The sequence below is a fragment of the Olea europaea genome, chromosome 11, assembly GCF_002742605.1.
Source record: "Olea europaea var. sylvestris chromosome 11, O_europaea_v1, whole genome shotgun sequence".
NCBI lineage: Eukaryota > Viridiplantae > Streptophyta > Magnoliopsida > Lamiales > Oleaceae > Olea > Olea europaea.
The window spans coordinates 17,107,164-17,126,771 of record NC_036247.1 but is presented as its reverse complement, the minus strand read 5'-3'; the positions used below and the strand labels follow the sequence as shown (position 1 = coordinate 17,126,771).

At 34.0% G+C, this 19,608-nt stretch overlaps 1 protein-coding gene across 2 annotated transcripts; it reads left to right on the top strand.

The window, feature by feature from the left end:
• Positions 1-5,273: 5,273 nt before the first annotated feature.
• LOC111403618 lies at positions 5,274-18,384 on the top strand. Of its 2 annotated transcripts, none has more exons than XM_023032185.1 (11): positions 5,274-5,505; positions 5,638-5,818; positions 7,620-8,121; positions 8,479-8,626; positions 10,266-10,376; positions 11,664-12,219; positions 12,887-13,120; positions 14,225-14,294; positions 15,365-15,510; positions 17,074-17,140; positions 17,962-18,384. In XM_023032185.1, exons 2-11 carry the CDS (start codon positions 5,657-5,659, stop codon positions 18,099-18,101), a joined length of 2,136 nt encoding a protein of 711 aa, XP_022887953.1. In that variant the 5' UTR covers positions 5,274-5,505; positions 5,638-5,656; the 3' UTR covers positions 18,102-18,384. The 2 variants fall into 2 exon arrangements, with proteins under 2 accessions (XP_022887953.1, XP_022887955.1); XM_023032187.1 differs by having other exon boundaries at positions 5,274-5,509.
• The last annotated feature ends 1,224 nt before the right edge of the window (positions 18,385-19,608 follow it).

Here is a 19,608-nt window from a genome sequence, read left to right as displayed (position 1 = left end):
GGACCAATATTAAAATAACTAAATAAAATAAACAAGATAAGTTTGGCTTTATTTTACACGCATCTGTTTGGTAGGGATTATAATTCACTTTTTAATTTAAATCAAAGTTAACAATTAATTATAACAATATATTTTATGACATTTACAACTTTTCAGCCATACATTTCATTAGATTTATTAAAATCTACTAAAAATTTAATTTAATCTGACTAGAAATCTCACCAAAAATTAGTCAACAAACATCCTCGATTTCAAATTCTTGATTTCCGATCACTTTCTTTATCTTCATGACTTCCACTAACAAGAATAGTGTAGTGTAAAAAAGTGATCTTTGATCCACTAAGTGATGCATACTTTTATGTACTTTGCCCTTAATCTTAGTGGGATTAAAATAAAATTTTTGGTAAATTTTGATGAAAGTTGATACAATATGTAGTTGAAAAGTTATAGATACTATAAAATATGTGATTAAAATTAAAAGTTGACTTTGATTTATATTAAAGTATATATTTTAATCCTTACCAAATAGAGACTTAAATACATAAATTGACCATTGTATTTTATATCATAAATTTGATGGTTAAACATAGAGTAAATTTAACCAATAATCACTGAACTTTACACTTGATTATTACTTGCTCACTCATCTTTCACATATTACTGAATGCTCACTCATCTTTTCTTATAATTACTCATTCATCACTCGTCTCTTCAAATAATTGGACGACTTTTACGGCAAATTTTCGACAACTTCCGACAACAAAGAATGTCGAATTTTGATACCGTTGGAAAGCCCACGATGCCCTCTTCAATTACCATCCAAAATCTCATTATAACTCCAAGGGATTCGATCGAAAAATTGCCTTAAAAGTTGCCCAAAAATTTGGAAAATCTGCCCAAATTTTCAAAATTTTTGGATGACTTTTAAGGCAATTTTTCGGCAACTTTCGACTATCAAAACTATCGAATTTTGATACCATTGGAAAGCCCACAATGTCCTTTTCAATTACCATCCAAAATTTCCCGATAACTCCAAAGGATTCGGTCGGAATAAACCCACAAAATCAACATCTTGAAAAGGCGAAAATCTGGACAAAGTTCGGGGTGCTGACTTTGTGGGTTTATTCCGACCGAATCCTTTGGAGTTATGGGGAAAGTTTGGATAATAATTGAAGAGGACATTGTGGGCTTTCCAATAGTATCAAAATTCGATAGTTTTGATAGTCGAAAGTTGCCGAAAAATTGCCTTAAAAGTCGTCCAAAAATTTTGAAAATCTGGGCAGATTTTCAAAATTTTTGGGCAACTTTTAAGGCAATTTTTCGATCGAATCCCTTGGAGTTATAATGAGATTTTGGATGGTAATTGAAGAGGATATCGTGGGCTTTCCAACGGGATCAAAATTCGACATTCTTTGTTGTCGGAAGTTGTCGAAAATTTGCCGTAAAAGTCGTCCAATTATTTGAAGAGACGAGTGATGAATGAGTAATTATATGAAAAGATGAGTGAGCATTCAGTAATATATGAAAGATGAGTGAGCAAGTAGTAATCAAGTGTAAAGTTCAGTGATTATTGGTTAAATTTACTCGTTAAACATATTAACAAACTAATTTATTGAATTTGATACAATAAAATTTTATCCAAATAAAAATTTCTAAGGTCATCCATGGAAAGTTCGATTTAATAGGATTGGACAAGAAAACGAATAGTCTGATACAATTCTTGTTTGATTCTCATTCTTTCAAAACTCATTTTTAACCACGCATTAATCAATAAAATAATATTGCACACAAATTCAAAAAATTTCATTAATTTTAAATTCTACATTCTCCATCAATCTACTATTAAAAATATATTATTTCCTCCAAAATGAGGATCCAACAAGAGCATAATTTACATTATCATATTTAATTATATTCAATTCAGCATACCATCACATTGCATTAACAATTATTATAGGTTAATGTTTTCTAACAAAACATCACCTATTATTTACCATTATTTTAAACAATGGGGCACGATTAAAATCGTTGGTCTTGTTGTAAAAATAAATTTTTTTTTTCCAGCAAATAATAAGGGAATTAACATGCTAGAATTAATGTGCTTTGGTTGCTACATAAGGCTGGGCGTGTGTTTGGTTTGGTCGATTTTTTATACAATCCAACCCAAATCAAACCCAACACCATCAAAATTATTGGTTTATATCCAACCAAATTCAAATCAACCCAAGTTTGATCAATTTGGATTAGGTTGGTGGATTTAGGTTTGGACCCAATTCAAGTTGGATTTGGGTTTTTTTTTTTTTTTTTTTTTTTTTTGGGTTTAAAAAAATTTAAAAATTTTTTTTGGCTTTTTTTTTTTTTTTTTTTTTTTTTTTTTAAAGTTTGAAATCAATTGAAAATCTTTGATGTGTTTAAACAATATAAGGATTTTTTTTGAAAAATAATTTATAAATAAATTTGAAATTATGTAGCATTTTATTTTTATATATATGAAATTTATTCATTTCATTATCACGTACTTAATTTTTAATTTACCATCAAACTATTTTGCATTTGTACACAGCATTCGCTTCAGTCGGCCAATGTAAGAAAAAGAGGACATTCGTACATTCTAAAAATCATTCTCTTGTCTCCACTATTGTGTCTATTTAGGTTTTTCCATTTTAGATATTAAATTTTCTTTTTTAATTCATTGAGTTGTGTTGGATTGGATTGGATTTTAATTCATAATCCGAGACCCAATCCAACCTTAAATTTGATTTTTCAACTTTACCCAACCCAACCCAATTAATTTCCTTTCTCTATCAATACTCTCCTCTAGTTGGTGCAAAGATATTGAGAGTGCTCAACTTCGACAATATCTTTGATATCTGGCTACAATAAAATCTTAGGCCCTGTTTGAGCCCCATTTTTATCTTATTAAAATAAAAAATATGACCGTTATCCATCACATCAAACCATCATTTTTGAATTTCTATCTCTTATGTGGGGCCTATAACGGCTCTATTTTTCATTCTCATTTTACAAAAAATGTGGCTCAAACGGGCTCTTAATAAATATATCTACTAACTGTTGGTCACTTTCGAGCAATGGTGTAGCAATTATACTTTCTTGTAGCTTCTCTCATGTAAAATGGCAAACTTCAATATACTTGGTTTTCTAGTGAAAAAATGGATTAGAAGCAATGTGTATGGAAGCTTGATCGTTGCAAAAGAGTTTTGTAGCACCAGGCGAAATAGTTCAAGTCTTTCGGACCTAAATAATTGCACTATGATGGTAAACATAGCTCGATATTTTACTTTCATACTTAACTTAGTAACCATGTTTTGTATCTTACCTTTTCAGATGACTAAATTGCCCCCCACAAAAGTGCAATAACATGTAATAACCATCAATAGATCACCCATCCTAATCAGCATATAAGTCGAAACAAAGGCATGCATACTATTGCACATTCATAAACTTCAACCATAGCCTTTGAGATACTGTAGTATTCTATTTGGACGGGGAGTATGAATGAATTGACGAATGAAGCTAACTACATAAAAGGGAGATCATGCCCAATGATTGTTAAGTAAATAACTCACCTTACAGGTCACTGAAATTGACCAATATGGAGAAATAATTCACCATTATTATCAAATTTACTTTAAGTTTTCGTTGCTATCTCAAAATATTTTATTCTAATTTTAACTTTAGCAGGTCTATAACATATTTTCGTTGATTAAGAAAAATACATTTTTTCTAATAAGCCACTTCTATTCTCGAGAAATATTTCGAAAATTTGATATCTTTCACAATAAATCTTTCATGTAAGACAATCTTGAGTTTCGAAATGCCTTCTTGATCACCACCAATAGCCACTATATTTATCAACTTAGAACAAGGACAAATTTGTATATAGTTGATATACTGGGGGTTTCATTGAAGCAATAAAGAACTTCAAGGGCTAATTTATAGCAAGAAGAAAGGGAGCTCCAGAAAAATCACGGGGTAAAATTGCATCAAACCAAAAATTCAGGGGGCAGAATTTCAAAGATAGAAAATTCAAGGGCTGTCCACTCAACTGGGAAACTTTGGGGACCCTTTTTTGGGTGTATGTGTTATTTACTGTTGGAAGACTTTAAGGGTCTGTTTGATTGTAATAATGGAATTTGGATGGAACGAAAATAAATCACAAGGAATTAAATTACCTATAACTTATTTTATTGGAAATTATTGATTTTATTATTTTTCACTTAGAAAATATTGAAATTTTTAGATATTTTGGTGTTCGTTTGGCTTTATTTTTCATGGAATTATCAACTAAAGGGATATAATTTGTTTCAATTTCAAGATAAAAGGGGGAAAAACTGGAAAACCAAAAATTGCCAAACCCATAGGAAAATCAATTCGTAAAAAACGTTGGAAAATGGGATGTTGTCAAAAAAATCAATTGCCAAGAAAATTTGGCCAATCAAACATGAAAAAAATGTGGAAAATAGAATTTAATTTCCGACTTTCATGAAAAATTTGTACAATCAAACAGAACCTAACATTAATTTAGGACAAAAACTTTGGGGACCCACTTTTCAGACTAACCGGCAAAAAATTGTTTCTCATAATTAGCATAAAATAGGCTCCTATTGAGCTGTTGAGATAAAATAGCCTAAGTATTTTTAAAAAGAGACAAAATTGAGAAAAATGTGAAAAATAAACCCTCGTTTGATGATAATTAAAAAAATTAGATTTTTAGTAGATTTTAATAAAAATTAATGAAATATGTGGTTGAAAATTTGCGTATCACATAAAATATGTGATTAAAATTGTTGAAAGTGGTTTAAATTAAAATTTTACCCCACTTTGTTTTCCGATTTTTAGTAAGAATGCATTTTGAAATAGTTAATTGATAAAGAATGTGTGGTTAAAAAATAAGAAATTTTTTTAATTTTATGTGTAATATTATTTTATTGAAAATTTTATTATTCAAAAGAAAAGATAGAAAAATGAGTATCCAACGACGACTTTAAGTCCCTGTTTGAGCCACATTTTTACCTCATTAAAATAAAAAATATGATCGTTATCCATCACATCAAGCCACCATTTTTGAATTTCTATCTCTGGTGTGGAACCCATAACGACTCTATTTCTCATTCTCATTATAATGTGGCTCAAACAGACTCTAAATTTTTTTATTTTTTTTTCATGAATGATAGACAAAGAGTGACATAAGTTTTTTCAAACATGCACCTATATTTGTGTTGAACGCTAGTGGGAATAGCATTATTCTATTCTGTATTATCAGCATTAAAGGGAGAGACGAGTCACTTCGAGAGTAGAGACTGCGTTCCTAACAAATAGCCCAGCACGCCTTTTTAGGAGACCAATACCGAGTGAGTTGAATGCTTGTGCACGTTTTTACTGCGTCCAACTGTACCCAGCTGAACTCGCTCTCCCATTCGCTTGCTAGATCATTCATCAGTGATCGCACTTCAAAGGGGTGAAGCAATTTCTGTGCAAGTTTTGGTCGGTAAAACCCACTTTCTATACTACATTATTTTCGTTTATTCTTTCTTTTTTCTTCTCACTGGTCCATTTTCTAGTGCGAATTCTGAAGGGTTTTTCTCTGTTTCCATTTTCTGGGATACCGATATACAGTTGAATACAAGGGATTAAAATGGCTTTGGGATCAGAAGCTGCAGAGGAACGATACGAGGTGTGCCCTACAGAGGATCTGGTACGGGCATTGATTGAGAATTTGGTTGATCCTAGCTTGCCTTCTAGGGTCTCTAAGAATGACCCTCCTGACCTTTCTGTTCAGCAAGCTGTTGCTAAACAGGTCTGGTGCAATTTCATGTTTTGTTTCGCTGTTATTTACTTTGCTACTGGATTAAAGAGCATATTATTCGAAAGCTTCTGCAGTTCTGATTTCTCGAGGAACTGCATTTTTTGAGATACTGTATGCAATAAACTTAAAGAGTAATCATTTAATTCATTTTTGTTGATGTTGTATAATTGAACTGTGATTCATACATAAATGCGAAATGTAAATGGTTTGGGTTATGTCATGGGCTTCCTTTGTACGAACTCTTTCTTAAAGTTTTGGGAAAAGTTTAAGAGGCTATTGAGGGAACAAAGTTATTTATCAAAGTTATATATTCAACTGACACTCACAGACTAGCTTTTCTTGTTTTGTTACATTATAGACTTAATACTTGAAGAGGCGAATTGAAGAGTTAAATGTTTAAGCACCCATCAAACTTTAGGTAGTGTTACGGCTTACTCTTCATGGCCACTCAACTTTAAGCCATTGCACTCCATCACTCATTGGACAAATTCCGTTTCACTTGAAGCCTAAAGTCGACGGGAATTCCTACGTGGCAAGTAACTCTTTCAATTGAATCAGACTACAACGAGGACGCCACCTCATGAAATCCAAACATGACTATCCATTTTTTTTAATCAAAACATGGCTTCACATTACAAAACAAAATCTCGAAATCAACTGGACACCCCCAAATCAATTGAACGCCCTAAATCCTAACCCAAAAGAAATTTGCCTTGCTATCTAAGGCCAAACCTCAAGGGATCACAAAGCTTAGACTGAAGCCGTGCAAATGGAGCGACCACGTGGAGGTAATTGCAAAACTATTTTTTTATTCATTTTTTGTGTTTTTGAATATTTGTCGTGAGAAAATGTTCAAGATCGATTCAACTTATATTGTTGTAGGGTGAGCTTGAAAGTGTGGTTAAAATATTCGTGTTTTGTAATTTATTTTGCATTACTTTAGTGAACACGCAAAATACATGCGTTCATTTGAGGGTAATCCGATGGATAGACAAAACCCATGTGGTTATGTAACTTTTTTATTGCAATGAAATGGCTTACATATGAATTGAAATGTGGAGCTACATAATTGAAATGAAGTTGTCTATATCATTGTGCTTTTCTTGCCCGTTCATTGGATTACACTCAAATAGTCACATATGTTTTGTGTGTTCACTAAATTAACGCAAAAAAAAAAAAAAAAAACCGATGAATATATTGACCTCACTTTCAAATCCACCCCACAATAGCATACGTTGAATCGATTAAATGGATTTTCACACTATAGGAATTCAAACACACAAAAAAAAAAAAAAAATTGAATAAAAAATGATTTTGCAATGACCTCCATGTGCACAACTTCAATCCAAGCTTTGTGGTCTCCGATTGATCGTTGTAGGGTTGATTTGGTGGTGTCCAATTGATTTGGATATTTTGTTTTGTAATGTGAAGTGGTGTTTTGGTTTTAAAAAAGGGAGATGTGTGTTTGGATTTCATGAGGTGGCGTTTGGGTTGGCCACTGTTATGGAGTTATTTACCATGTAAGAATTTTGTAGTGAGTCATAGTTGATTGATCATTGGGAAGCATTCTGAAATTCAGTAAGTAAGCGGTGACATTTAACTCACATATTGAAGGTTAAGTTTAAATAAATGTCCCCTAAATACTGACTTGAGAGCTTTTAGATGAGATGGATCAATACTTGTAAAAAGCATTTAAAATATGTTATTAATTTGGTATAGCCACTAATTTTCATGCCTATAGCTCTAATTGCTTTCTCATTTTTTCCCTGGAAAACTCTCCATTTCCTCTTAGATGCACGCGGTTGTGTTGCTGTACAACTATTACCACCGAAAACAACAGCCCAAAACAGAATTTCTGGATTTTTTGGCATTTTGTAAGTTGTCTGTGGTTTTGAGACATACTATGATAGCATTCATGAATCAAGGTGAATCTTCCGATTTGAAATATGAGCTTTCAGTCACTGAGAAAGCAATCAGGGATGCGTGCAATATATCTATGGCACTAGATGCGTCGAAAGATGTTCCAAATATGGAAGGATGGCCAATTTCAAAGGTTGCTGTATTGTTAATTGATTCAAAGAAAGAAAATTGTTTGCTCCAATTTGGTAGTGTCACTCAGGGGGTATGGTCACTTATTGAAAAAGAGATTGGTGAATCTAACATCAATTCCGAAATTTCAGCAAAGGGAAAGGTCGGTAACAAGAGGAAAAGAAACAGTAGAACAACAGATGAAAAAAATGATGATGACAATGGATTTCTGCAGCTTGCATTTGATGCAGTCAAGGAAGTGACAGGTAATTCATCAATTATTATCTTATTTGACAGCCAAGAGTCTTGTGAAATGCATTATTCTCTAATCCATGTATTTGTATCGTTTACATTCTTTGAATGAAAATTTGAATTGGAAGAATTAAGGATATAAATGATATGCAGGAATGCATTTTCCACACTGTAATAAAATTGTTCGAATGTTGTAATTATTTGGAAGCCAACTCAAACTTTCTTAGCTATGAAATTTATTGATGTTGTCTTTGCATAGTGCGCCTCCTGAATCATTGGCCTATACACATAATCTTCAAATTGTTGAAATATCTCTTCAAGTTTTCAGAAAAAATGGACAATTCTTGAATGTTTTGTTACACATGGAACAGGTATTAACAGTTCTGACCTTGTGGTTTTGGAAACACATATTTTGTATTCACTAAGTAAAGAAAAGACAGCAGCTCGCTTTTATATGATGCAATGCACCCAATCAATCAGTGAAGATAAAAGAATTCCTGTTGAAGATGTTGTGAGGAGGTTAGTTCAACACGCTGATTTTTTTTGCTAACAATGTGATTGACTGACTGTTCATTATTTTTAGTAGTGGGTAGTTAAACAGAGGCTTTTCATCATATGGAAGATGTTGGTCAAACTAATTCTAAAGTTGGGTTGAGAAGACATGCCTAATTTGATTTCCGTATTTTGCCTGTTCATCAATAGGGCTAGTTGTTACTGGTTCCACTCCTCCCTCAAAAAGCGCCCAATGCCTTTTCTGTCTAAATCCATGGTTTTGGTCATTGCATTGGGTGCGGAATGAGAAATTTTACCCTCAGGAAAATGTCGATCTCCAGAGCATGGGCTCACTCATATTCACCACCCTACAATCGGCTCCAACAACTGCCCAATTTCGCTGCCTAAATTGACAGCCTTCACTGTTTGGGTAATTCTGTAATCTCCATGCTATATGACCAAAACAACCAAAAAACCATCTCCTTTTAAAATCACCACCTATTGGTGTCTTTTTTCAGAGAAGGCACCTTCATTGCCACGCCTTACCCTGCAATTAGCATGAATATGAAATGTGCAAGAACATTATAACTATATATTAGCATGCCTTGACTTTCATCTCCTTTTACTACCATAGGGACCTGAGAAATCCTTACGATACCACTCCATGAACTGTATTCCTGTGGAAACCTTTTACATGGCCAGTACCCAAACGCGCGAGACCATTTTCACTATATATTAATTAATATGCCTCTTGAACTTCATCTCCTTTTACTACGATAGGGACTTCAGAAATCCCCTTTAGATACCACTCCATGAACTGCAAACTTGCTGTAATCTGTTACATGGTCAGTGCGACAAATTTATCGGCCATTTATGTTTCTCACTTATGGGAACACTTGATAGCCCGCTTAGCATATGCAGTCTTGACAACTTTCACCAACAGTAATACCATCCCAGATACATGCTACCGTTGTCTGCAAAGCATACATACTTGCAATGCTCACAAAGTATTAAACATAGGTACAAAGAATTATAAAAGTACGTGCACAAAGAATAGTAGGTGGGTTTTGGGTGGGGTGGGTTCTAGAGTGAGGTAGGCCAGGAGAGTTACCTTCTGGCTGTAGAGTGTTACTAGTGGGGATTAAAGCTTAAAAAGTAAGTCGAAAATGAAGCAGTAGGCCCGGGAAAAACAGGATAAAATTGTATTTGAAAGGTGGCAAAGAGTTGGTCGCTTTTATTGTATTCTTGTGTTCTAAGACTACCTACCAACCGTGGGACAGGAATATAATTAGAAATCCTTTTCATTCCTTGGTCCTACCAAATATGTTAATTTTAGCATTCATGACTTAATTATATCATCTTTCTATCTCCATTAGATTTTAAATTCTTACTCAGTGCTGCTTAAATTAATTTCAATGTATCACAGCCTTCACAGGTCACATTAGGCATTTCTGTTGTTCCTGTAATCAGTTCAGTCTAATTTTGGAAGTGACCTGCAATACAGTCCAGCATTTTTAAATGTGATTCTGGTGCACTGCAGTTGAAATTATGGATATCTGCCTTGTTACTTACTGGCTACTAGTAATTCATATTTGTATTCTAACCTTTTCTTCTTCCCCCATTAGAGTTGATTCCTAACACCTCTTATGAAACTTCTGTTTGTCAGTTTGCAGGGTCCTTTCGTGGAAAAGATTTGTCGTAGTTGGACAATTACTCCTGCTGTTGAGTATTATCACATGCATCCCTATGCAGGGGTCATGTCACAATGGTTTTTGAGGTACTCCATCTATCAATCTTGTTTCCCATTATCACTTGGTGTTTGTTATCTTTTAAACCTTATGTTGAGGATCCAGACTTACATATTTCAAATTGACAATGGTGGATATGTGCCTTTGAGAATAGAATAATAGATTATCAGGGTAGTCCTTGATTGAACCATAAAATTTTATCTGCTGCTTCATTATGCTTGTAGGCTTGTGAAGATTGCATAAGTTCTTGTATCATTTTTCATCTTCCTTGTACCCTTTTTTGGTTGGTAATTGTGTTCAACTATGTAAGCATCTAATTTTTCTATATGAAACAAAAGAGATCAAAGTGAGTGATTGTTGGCAGCACTCTGGTGACCAGAAATCTTGGGTAGAACAATCTTGCTGCACAATGCTAAAGTTTACCAATGTGCTTTTCATGTGATTCAGAATAGTGGAAATGTTGTATAAGATGAACAAAATAAGGGAGGGGAGAACATTTTGGAAAAGTTTCCGTCTTTATATTCTTCTAAAACACGTTGGAAAATATATTTATTTTTTTATAATATGGTATGGTATGACACAGTCTTCGTGGCATGGTCCCAGTATGCAAATGACTTCTCAGATCGCATTAATTTCAATTTTGAATGTGGCTGAACCTTGTTTCGAACCTTGTAGAGTTTATGTGCCTAATTTGTGTTTTAGTGATTCCTTTCTTTCTAGCGTGCCTGCCAAAAAAATGTTTAAAATGAGACATCGATACACCAGTAAGTGAAGGTGACACCGAGGATACACTAAAGTTCTCATATGGTTAAAATAGAGCTTACATAGACCATGTTAAAAGACGGAGCGGTAGACCAAAGTTAATGTGGCCTATCAAGATGGTTGCAAAAGATAACATTTCCTTGAAGCATTGAGAAGATGTAGCTATGGGTATGATGAAGTTGAGGATGTAAGTCTAATAATGGTTAGCTACTTGGTTGTTTGTGTTTTTTCAGCCTCCAAGAAAATGAGACCCTCCATTTGTTTTTTCAGCTTGTAGGCATTGACTAACCTGTTAAATCTGGTTTGTGGTGAATTAAGCTACAATAGAGAGGGCCGGTTGTATACTGAAAATAATTTGTTGCTGGATTGCATGTCTTAAAAATAGCATTTGAGTGGAATTAAATAAAATTGATCTCAAGTCTCTGTGTTCCGTATAGCAGTGCAGTTCCATGCTTGCTGGGTATATTTTTCTGATTAGTTATGCTAGTTGGGTTCTGAGATCTGAAGATCTAGTACCATGGTGCATTGGTTTGACAACCTGCCAATTGACGCAGGAAATGTTCATCTATGTCAAGTTTAGATGGTGGCAACTCCCAAAGCACCGAAGAAGTTACTGAAAGCAGAATACTGAATTTACCTGAATTAAAAAATATGAACAAGGATTTGGATCGAGTGGACAGCATACAATGTCAGACTAAAGACAATTCCTTTGGAAATCTAGCTAACGAGAACAGTGACAGAAATAATTACAAGCATTCATCTAGTGGCAAAGAGGCAAGTCCTACTAACATCTCTCAAGGGCCAGGAAAAGATGATAATGGCACAGACGAATGTAAGGAAATTAACAAGAACCATGATTCTTCCAAGGAGGCAGACAACATTGATGATGTTTTAAATCAGAATGTTGGAAAAGAATGGCCAAAGGGTTCACCACCTTGCCCTCCCGGCGAGCCGCAGAGAATAGACATGGATGCCTTCCCAAGGATTCATCTCAGCAATGAAGATGTAAGGAAGAATCCGATTTCAAAAATCAAAGTTTATCACAAAAAAAAGAACTCTTCGTCTTTGCTGATTGATGCATGTGCTCCAGTAGATAGTGTTGAAATGGAGGTAACACATTTTTTGGTCTATAATCATTTTCACAATTGTCTTTAAAACTCTTACTGTGATTATTCTACAAATGTTCTTATTTCCTGTTAACAGTTGGGGTGTGCGGGTGGTGGGGTGGGGATTTTCAAGAACTTGATTACTTTTTTTGCATCTAATGCATGATATGCCACAATAGTATCTTCACCATGTTGATATCTCAGACCTGCAGTATTCATTGTCAGAGCAAACTACCACTGAAAGTTAATGAAACCTCTGATGATAATATTTAAATCTGTTTTAAATAAAACTACCAGCCACAAGCGTAAAGCGTGATTGCTCAAACATGCAGTCACGGTAAAAAAATTTAAATAACGCTTGCTTGCTTTAGTTTAGGTTAAGATACAGACACATTAACACATGATTTTTTTTTTTTTTTTTTTATAAAGAAAGTAGGATATGAACACTGGTTAACATAATTATTTTTTTTTAGTGTGCAGCAAATAGAAAAAAAGTCTCTGAATATTTTCTGCAATTGTGGTGTCTTGTATCTGTGTCCAAGTAATGATCCGACCTCCTGGTTTTTAGTGGTGACAATTAGCCAGTCTGTTGATAGGTGATAATGGCCAACTATGTGGCATAATATATATTTTTACTAATCTATTTTTTATTCATTAAAATGGTTCGTCAGGTGGAGATGGTGGACTCTTTGAAGTCAAATGGTACTCAAGACAAAGATGACAAGGTTTCTGGAGAGACTTGCTGTGTCAGTATTTCATCCAATCAAAATGGGACTCCTTTGGCCAATGCTGAGCTGGTTCACTTGGAGTCTAACCAGAAGTGTATTGAAGAAGTACAAAGTACACCAGCTTCAGAGGCACTGCAGAATTGTTTGACACTTCTTTATAAAAGAAGACAAGAAGTGGTAATTTTTCCATGCTTCTTCACTATAACTATAATACATTGGGAAAAATATATAGAAAAGGAAAAAGAAAAAAACAGCAAACCCCACCTCTGCCTCTCCCCACTAAAGCCTCCTATCCCACCCAGCTCCGCCCCTTGTCTAAGCCACATTTCGGTCCACTGTCCCAAGTAGGGGATCTACTTTCTAGTTGCTACATTTGGAATGGGTTGGGAAACCAGCTTTAATTTTCCCATAGAATATAGTATATCTGCTTGTTGGCTTCTTAGTCCAGTTTTTCCTGCCAGTGTCTTAATTTATAGTTACTTTCTTTATATTGAAGTGGCTATTCATAAATGAGATATACCTCTTCAGAGTGATGTTATTTTTTATTTATCAGACAGGATGCCATTTTTCTCTCAATATTTTGAAGATTCTATCAGTTGTAATTGCAGTGATTTCAGTTGTGATTGTCGAATTATTGGATCAGTATTGGCACTTTATGATTTGTGGTTGGATTTGGGAGCTCCAATCGGTGAACTAATGTTTAATGTCTGCTGCACTTCATTGGGGACAAGACGAGATGTTTTGCCCCTGTTTGGTTTTGATTAAACTAAATTTAGTAGATTTTGATAAAAGTTGATGAAATATGTAGTTGAAAAGTTGATAAAATTGGTGGATCCATGAAATGTGTGGTTGGAAATGAATTTTGGGAAAAAATGAGTTTTAAGAAATGGGGGATAAACAGGGGCTTTATCCAGAGTGGCTACATGTTATTTTACCTCACCTTTTATCCAAAAAATAAAAATAAAAAATGTAACTCCTATCGTTTACCATATTAATTACAAGGAACAGTTAGCAAAGTTGAAGGCTAACCTTTCATTTGTAGTATAAAGTATATATACACTTGAAGATGACTTGAATCAGTTGAAATTAGTTTCTATGCTAACATTGACAACTGAAGTACCTTTTGAAAGATGGACAAACTTTTAAATGCATGCATATACATGTCAAATTTTTACTTCTCTTGGGAGTGCTTAGTGACCAGCCATAATTTTTGCATTATATGCATAAAGTGTTTAATGAATCATGTATGTATATGAATCATAATTCTACTTGTCTTGTCAGTATTCCCAGATCTGCAGGAAGGAAGATGAGCTTGCACTATATGAAGGAAATATTGGAAGAATAAGGGATGGTACATGTCATACTCTCACACCTTTTTATGGTTCTCATTTTCTGTTACATTTTGTTTCAGCAAAGATTCTGTATCTTTTATCTTTCAGTAAGAATCATGAGTGTTGGTAAATATACATCTAAACATACATTCATATATTTGAGGAATATACTGGTCTACTTCTTTCTTGAACCCATCAAATCTTATGATTTAATGTGGTCGAACCTTTTAGCTTGATACTGAATGAAAGTGATTGTAAAAAGTGTTCAACTTCCAAAGCCTTCCACACTTATAAGGTATAAGGTGCTATGAAGAAAAGTTTCTAATAGGAACTTTCTAAATAATACAGTACTATACATGAATATATCATTAAAAATTATAAATATCTACACGTAGGGCATATTGTGAGCATAGAACCTTAGTTGGGAAAGGTGTGTGGATGATGGCGTGATGTTGAAAGGTATCACTTCTTTGCTTGTTTTTGGCAGTGCGGAAAATATGAGAAGCTCTTTATATAAATTTGATTGAAGTACAATAGTTTATCCTATGTTTAAAGTAGAACTTTGTGTGAGGCCTTCAGATCAAATTGACTTTTAAGCTATTTGTTAAAACTTAAAATACCCTTCCTCTTACTTCTACATTCATGTAATATCCATTTTACCCATTTTAAAAATAAACTTGAAGTGAAAACTACTTGACCAACTTGATTGGTTCAAGTTACATTAACACGGCATGTATATATTTTGTAGTCGCTCCCTTCTCTTTTCTTTGTTCTTGTAAAAGCTCATTAATTGAACTCCAAAATACATTTTTTGATTCATTCTTTTCCAAAATCACCCAGACTCCAGTTACTATTGCATATAAACACGTTTATTTAGGATAAAGCTGGAAATGAATGGAGATATTATTCACTTAAATAGAGGGACAATTTTGAATTATGGAAGATTGGCAAAAGAATGACTTGTTTAAGAAAATTCTATTTTTATTCTCTCACTCCTAAGAAATATTTTATTTTATTTTATTTTTTATGGATATGATTCCTATACGTAATGGAAACTAAAACTTCTAAATCATATTTTTCCACGTATTAGGTAGTGAAGTTGGTTTAGCTCTTCAATGTATCAAATCTATCACAAATGATCCTAACCAGGCTTTTCAACCTGGAGAAGATCATCCTGAATTTCAACTGAAGTGGCAAACAAGATTGTCTGGTAACTCTGGGAGTTCTTCATTTCAGGTGGGTTCTCATTTGTTTTTCTCTGTGGAGATTTCTGTAGTTTCTGTATCTTATTTACGGAAAAGGTATCAAGTATTATGAACTTTATTGTGCTAATTCTAGATAACCCTCTAGAAAGAGATGATCACCTTGCGAAACTGGAGCATCACCTTAATGGCTGAACTTGACATTGTAATAATAGGACAAGAATTGCCTGCACACAGTGAACGCGTTTGGATAATTAGGACAGAAAAGTTGCAGTACGCCATAATTTTATGTAACCAAGAAAGTACTTATCAATACAAGAAATTATGTTGTTCAAATATAATATGTACCTATAATAAAGAGTGATAAAGGAAACAGTGGGCAGGTCATCTTTGGTGGCTTAAATGAAGACTGGAGGGGTCTCAGTGCTCACTTGGGCATGCTACAGTTGCTAAACATGGCCAGATGTTATCAATTCTCTCTTTACTGTTGTGTCTTTCCCAACCTACTTAAATAAGATCGTGTATTACCAGCTTTTCCAGTACATATTTCAGGGGTTTGGCACATATTTAAGGAAACTATGCTGGAAATTTTCTGGAAGTTTTCGTCGCAATAACAATATATTCTAAAGATTTTTCTGAAATCTACTCTTTTTTATTTTTTATTTTTTATTTTTTATTGAAAGTTATACAATGACGTGTAGGTTGCTATACCTACTATCATCTACCAATTTTGGTATCACACTTAATCGCCTGAGTTTATTTCCAAATTTATATCATGGTCACAGATTTTCCTATTATTTCTTGAACTTTTGTGACAAATGACAATAGCCAAAATGGGAAGGATTAACTATGTTGATTCGTGCTTATATATATTAGTAAATGTTGGGAATTTTTGTAATTAACACTTGCATGAGATTGACACTTCAGTCATGAGAACCTGCTAGTATGTCTCAGACGCCTGTGTGTGTGTGCGTGTGCGTGTTTAGATTTGTCACCATTTATTTCATATATTGTATCTATATTTGTTTTGTTTTTCTTCGGCGTGTTTGGTTCAAATGGAGATAGCTACTACAGATGGTTTGTGAAGGCGGCCACAAGTTCACTGAAATAAGGCACAGCTTCTTCTTGTACTGTTTTAGTGTTTCTTACTTTCTCAACTATATTTATTTAAGTTCTTTGAAGTAAGGCTCAGCTTCTTGTATTATTTTAGCGTTTCTTATTTTCTCAGCTATATTTATTACCATGTTCCTGTGCCATCACATGCTTCTCCAACTTTGTCTAAATAGCCTGCAATTGTAATGTAAATAAAGGAATAAAGTAAATAAAGCATTTTCACATACATGATGGTGATAAAGCATTTTATTTCTTATGTGTGCATATATGCATATTTACAGGGGAGAGATTGGCTTTAGCCTTTGTATTTTTATTTTTATTTTATTTTTATTATTTTATTATTTTTTAATTTTAGCATTGAGCATCAGTTTACATCTTTTGTGACATGGATATGATTCAGAAATACATAATGAATATTTTCATTTGAAACCTTGTGCTTTACTTTTTTCTATGTTGAACTGTTAATTAAGTTTTCACTGGACAGGACTTGGAATCCATATGCATAAAGAACAACTGGAGACTGCCGAGATATTTTTTGGAACCATTAGACGGTAAGATTCCATAATTTGTCTCATGCATTGTCTGTTAGGTGAAAAGAAATTATAATCTGTTGCTGTGTTAAACATGTCTCTTTATTTTTCATAGGTTTTTTAGGTTTCAATGTTTGTAATTGAATTGTTAGAAGGAAAAAAAAAAAAAAAAAACCCTTTGGACCCTGAGGTCTCAACTTTACAACTCAGCTCTTTTTCCACAAGAAATTTGTCTAGAAACACTAGGTTCTAGCCATATGGTCCTGTTGAGGATTCGTCGGTTCTAATTATATGGTATTTTGTAGGTGCCAACAACTTTCTTCTACCTTGAATATATTTTGCTTGCACAAGCTAAATGTGTTTTCTCTGACTCTCCTAGAATTTGAAGAGGCCAAGACTTGAATTGTTAAGCTAGAAATTTATGTTGGGTTCAGAGTGTGTTTTATTATTTTTATTTGTGGGATCGCATGCATTTCTTTTTTAATACTACTTTTTCTCTTCATTTTTGTTCACATGACATTCATATTGTTGAACCACTTGGTCTAAAAGTTTTAAGATGTTAGATATGGCCAAATGTATATCATTTAAATATTGTCTTTAACACGCCCCCTCATGTAAAGGCGGGTTTTTTATTCTTATTTTTTAACTTCAAAGCCAAATGCGTGGATATTCTTTTTAAATGGGTGACAGTGATACTTGAACTCAAGACCTTTGTCTGCTCTATGCAATGTTGATCTACTTGATTTAAAAGCTTAAGTTTGTTAATTACGGTCAAATGGTATTTTTAATTTAATATTGTCTTCAACATGTATACTGTGATCTCACTCGCTGCATTTCTTTAGGTAAATTTACAGCGGAGGTTGTATTGAAAGGGAAGGATTTCAAGTTCTCTTCTACCGGTGACTTGAAGACCAATCCGCTTGAAGCAAGGGAATCTGCTGCTGCCCGGTTGGTTGGTAAACTACAGAATCTTGGCATGTGATTGAACAGATATGTTTGGACATCATGCTTTCATAACCTCAAGTTCACCTTTTTATTAGTAGCACTATCAGAAATATCAGTTATGTCGATATTATAGAACAATTTGGGAGTGAAATGGCATTGTGCACCCATCTGATGACAAGTCCCGTTTTGTACATTCAGCAGATGGAGGACTTTTGTCTCTGGCCTAGTGACTGAGGGCCTGCTATATTCTCTTGATAGGCAAACTATGCCGGATATTATTAGTAATGCATATATTTGAACTTTGAGATTATGTGTTCTGATGTTAGATGAGTTTTTGTTGGGAAGGATTCCTCAAAACCTGCAAAAATAAAATAATGGCTTGAAATCAAGTATGGAAATGAAATAAGGTGGAAAGTTCCTTGTTAAAATCCGGTGGTTAAAGAAAAAATGTCAATAAGATATTGTTAATCAATTGGTTTTCCTTTGTTTTGGACGATTTTTGACAATTACTGTCTCATTATATTTTTCTGAACAAGGATCCTGTTGGCAAATCGAGGAATAGGTTTCAAATCCGATTGCTTTTTGAAGTTTTAGGCACATGCTTCATAACATAAGAAGCCTTGGAGTTTCACAAGACATCTAAGGGCATTTGTGTGGCCCATTTGAGGGATTTTACATTTTTCCCTCTTAACAATGAATCATGTGAGATTCTTGTGTGTTTCTGTTGGAGTGATGCTGCAGTGTCCGCGAGAATGACCTTTGGGTTGACACAATTCACAAGAGGGGTTAGCATTTTTTTATTCACTTGAGATCCATGCACCTCATGTGAGGATGACCACATCCTCACAGTCACCGGCGCGGGTTGAGTGGCTTAACCCTTTTTGTTGTCTACATTAACAGTTTCAGTCACTTAGCAATCCAAATTCACCAATTTGAATAAGGTAAAAATTCAAAAACTCCTTTTTTTTTTTTTTTTTTTTAAATTGCAGAATTGGGGTCCATAGCCGCATCATGTAAAGGTCAGAGAGTCCGGTCCTAATTTATCTATTATTGAAATACATAAAATTGGCATTTTATGAGTCCATGTTTCTCTTTTCGGTGGAAACCACCGTTCCATTGATGAATCGCAGTTGATTAAAGTTTACTAACAAAATCTCTGATAAACGATTAAAAAAAAAAAAGGAAAAAGAAAAAAAGAAAAATTTATTAACAAAACGAAAGTGCTACTCTCTCCCTAGTTTATTCTTCCAATGAGCTGATAAATAATTTCTCTCGTTCTTTGATCCTTCGGGTTAGCTCAGCTGGAATGGCCATGAAAAGTTGTTTGCCTCCTTAAACTGGATACTGTGCAGCACAAACCATTCGTCAGTGTTCTCACCCTTGTCGATGAAATTGTAGTTAGGGACTGATTGAACAAATTCAGAACTACAGGGACCAATTTCCAACTTCTGGAAAGTGCAGGGACCTGTTACACCACACAGAAAGTTCAGTGGCCTTTTTGCAGTAGTCACAAAGCCTAGAGACAAACTTGCAGGATCATGAAA

What these genes read in the sequence shown, in the direction of transcription:
- LOC111403618 (XM_023032185.1), top strand. Translation starts at nt 5,657, where the DNA reads ATGGCTTTGGGATCAGAAGCTGCAGAGGAACGATACGAGGTGTGCCCT. An exon ending in GTTGAAGATGTTGTGAGGAG is followed by an intron (nt 8,627 to 10,265) that starts GTTAGTTCAACA and finishes TCTGTTTGTCAG; the next exon opens with TTTGCAGGGTCCTTTCGTGG. An exon ending in TAGATAGTGTTGAAATGGAG is followed by an intron (nt 12,220 to 12,886) that starts GTAACACATTTT and finishes ATGGTTCGTCAG; the next exon opens with GTGGAGATGGTGGACTCTTT.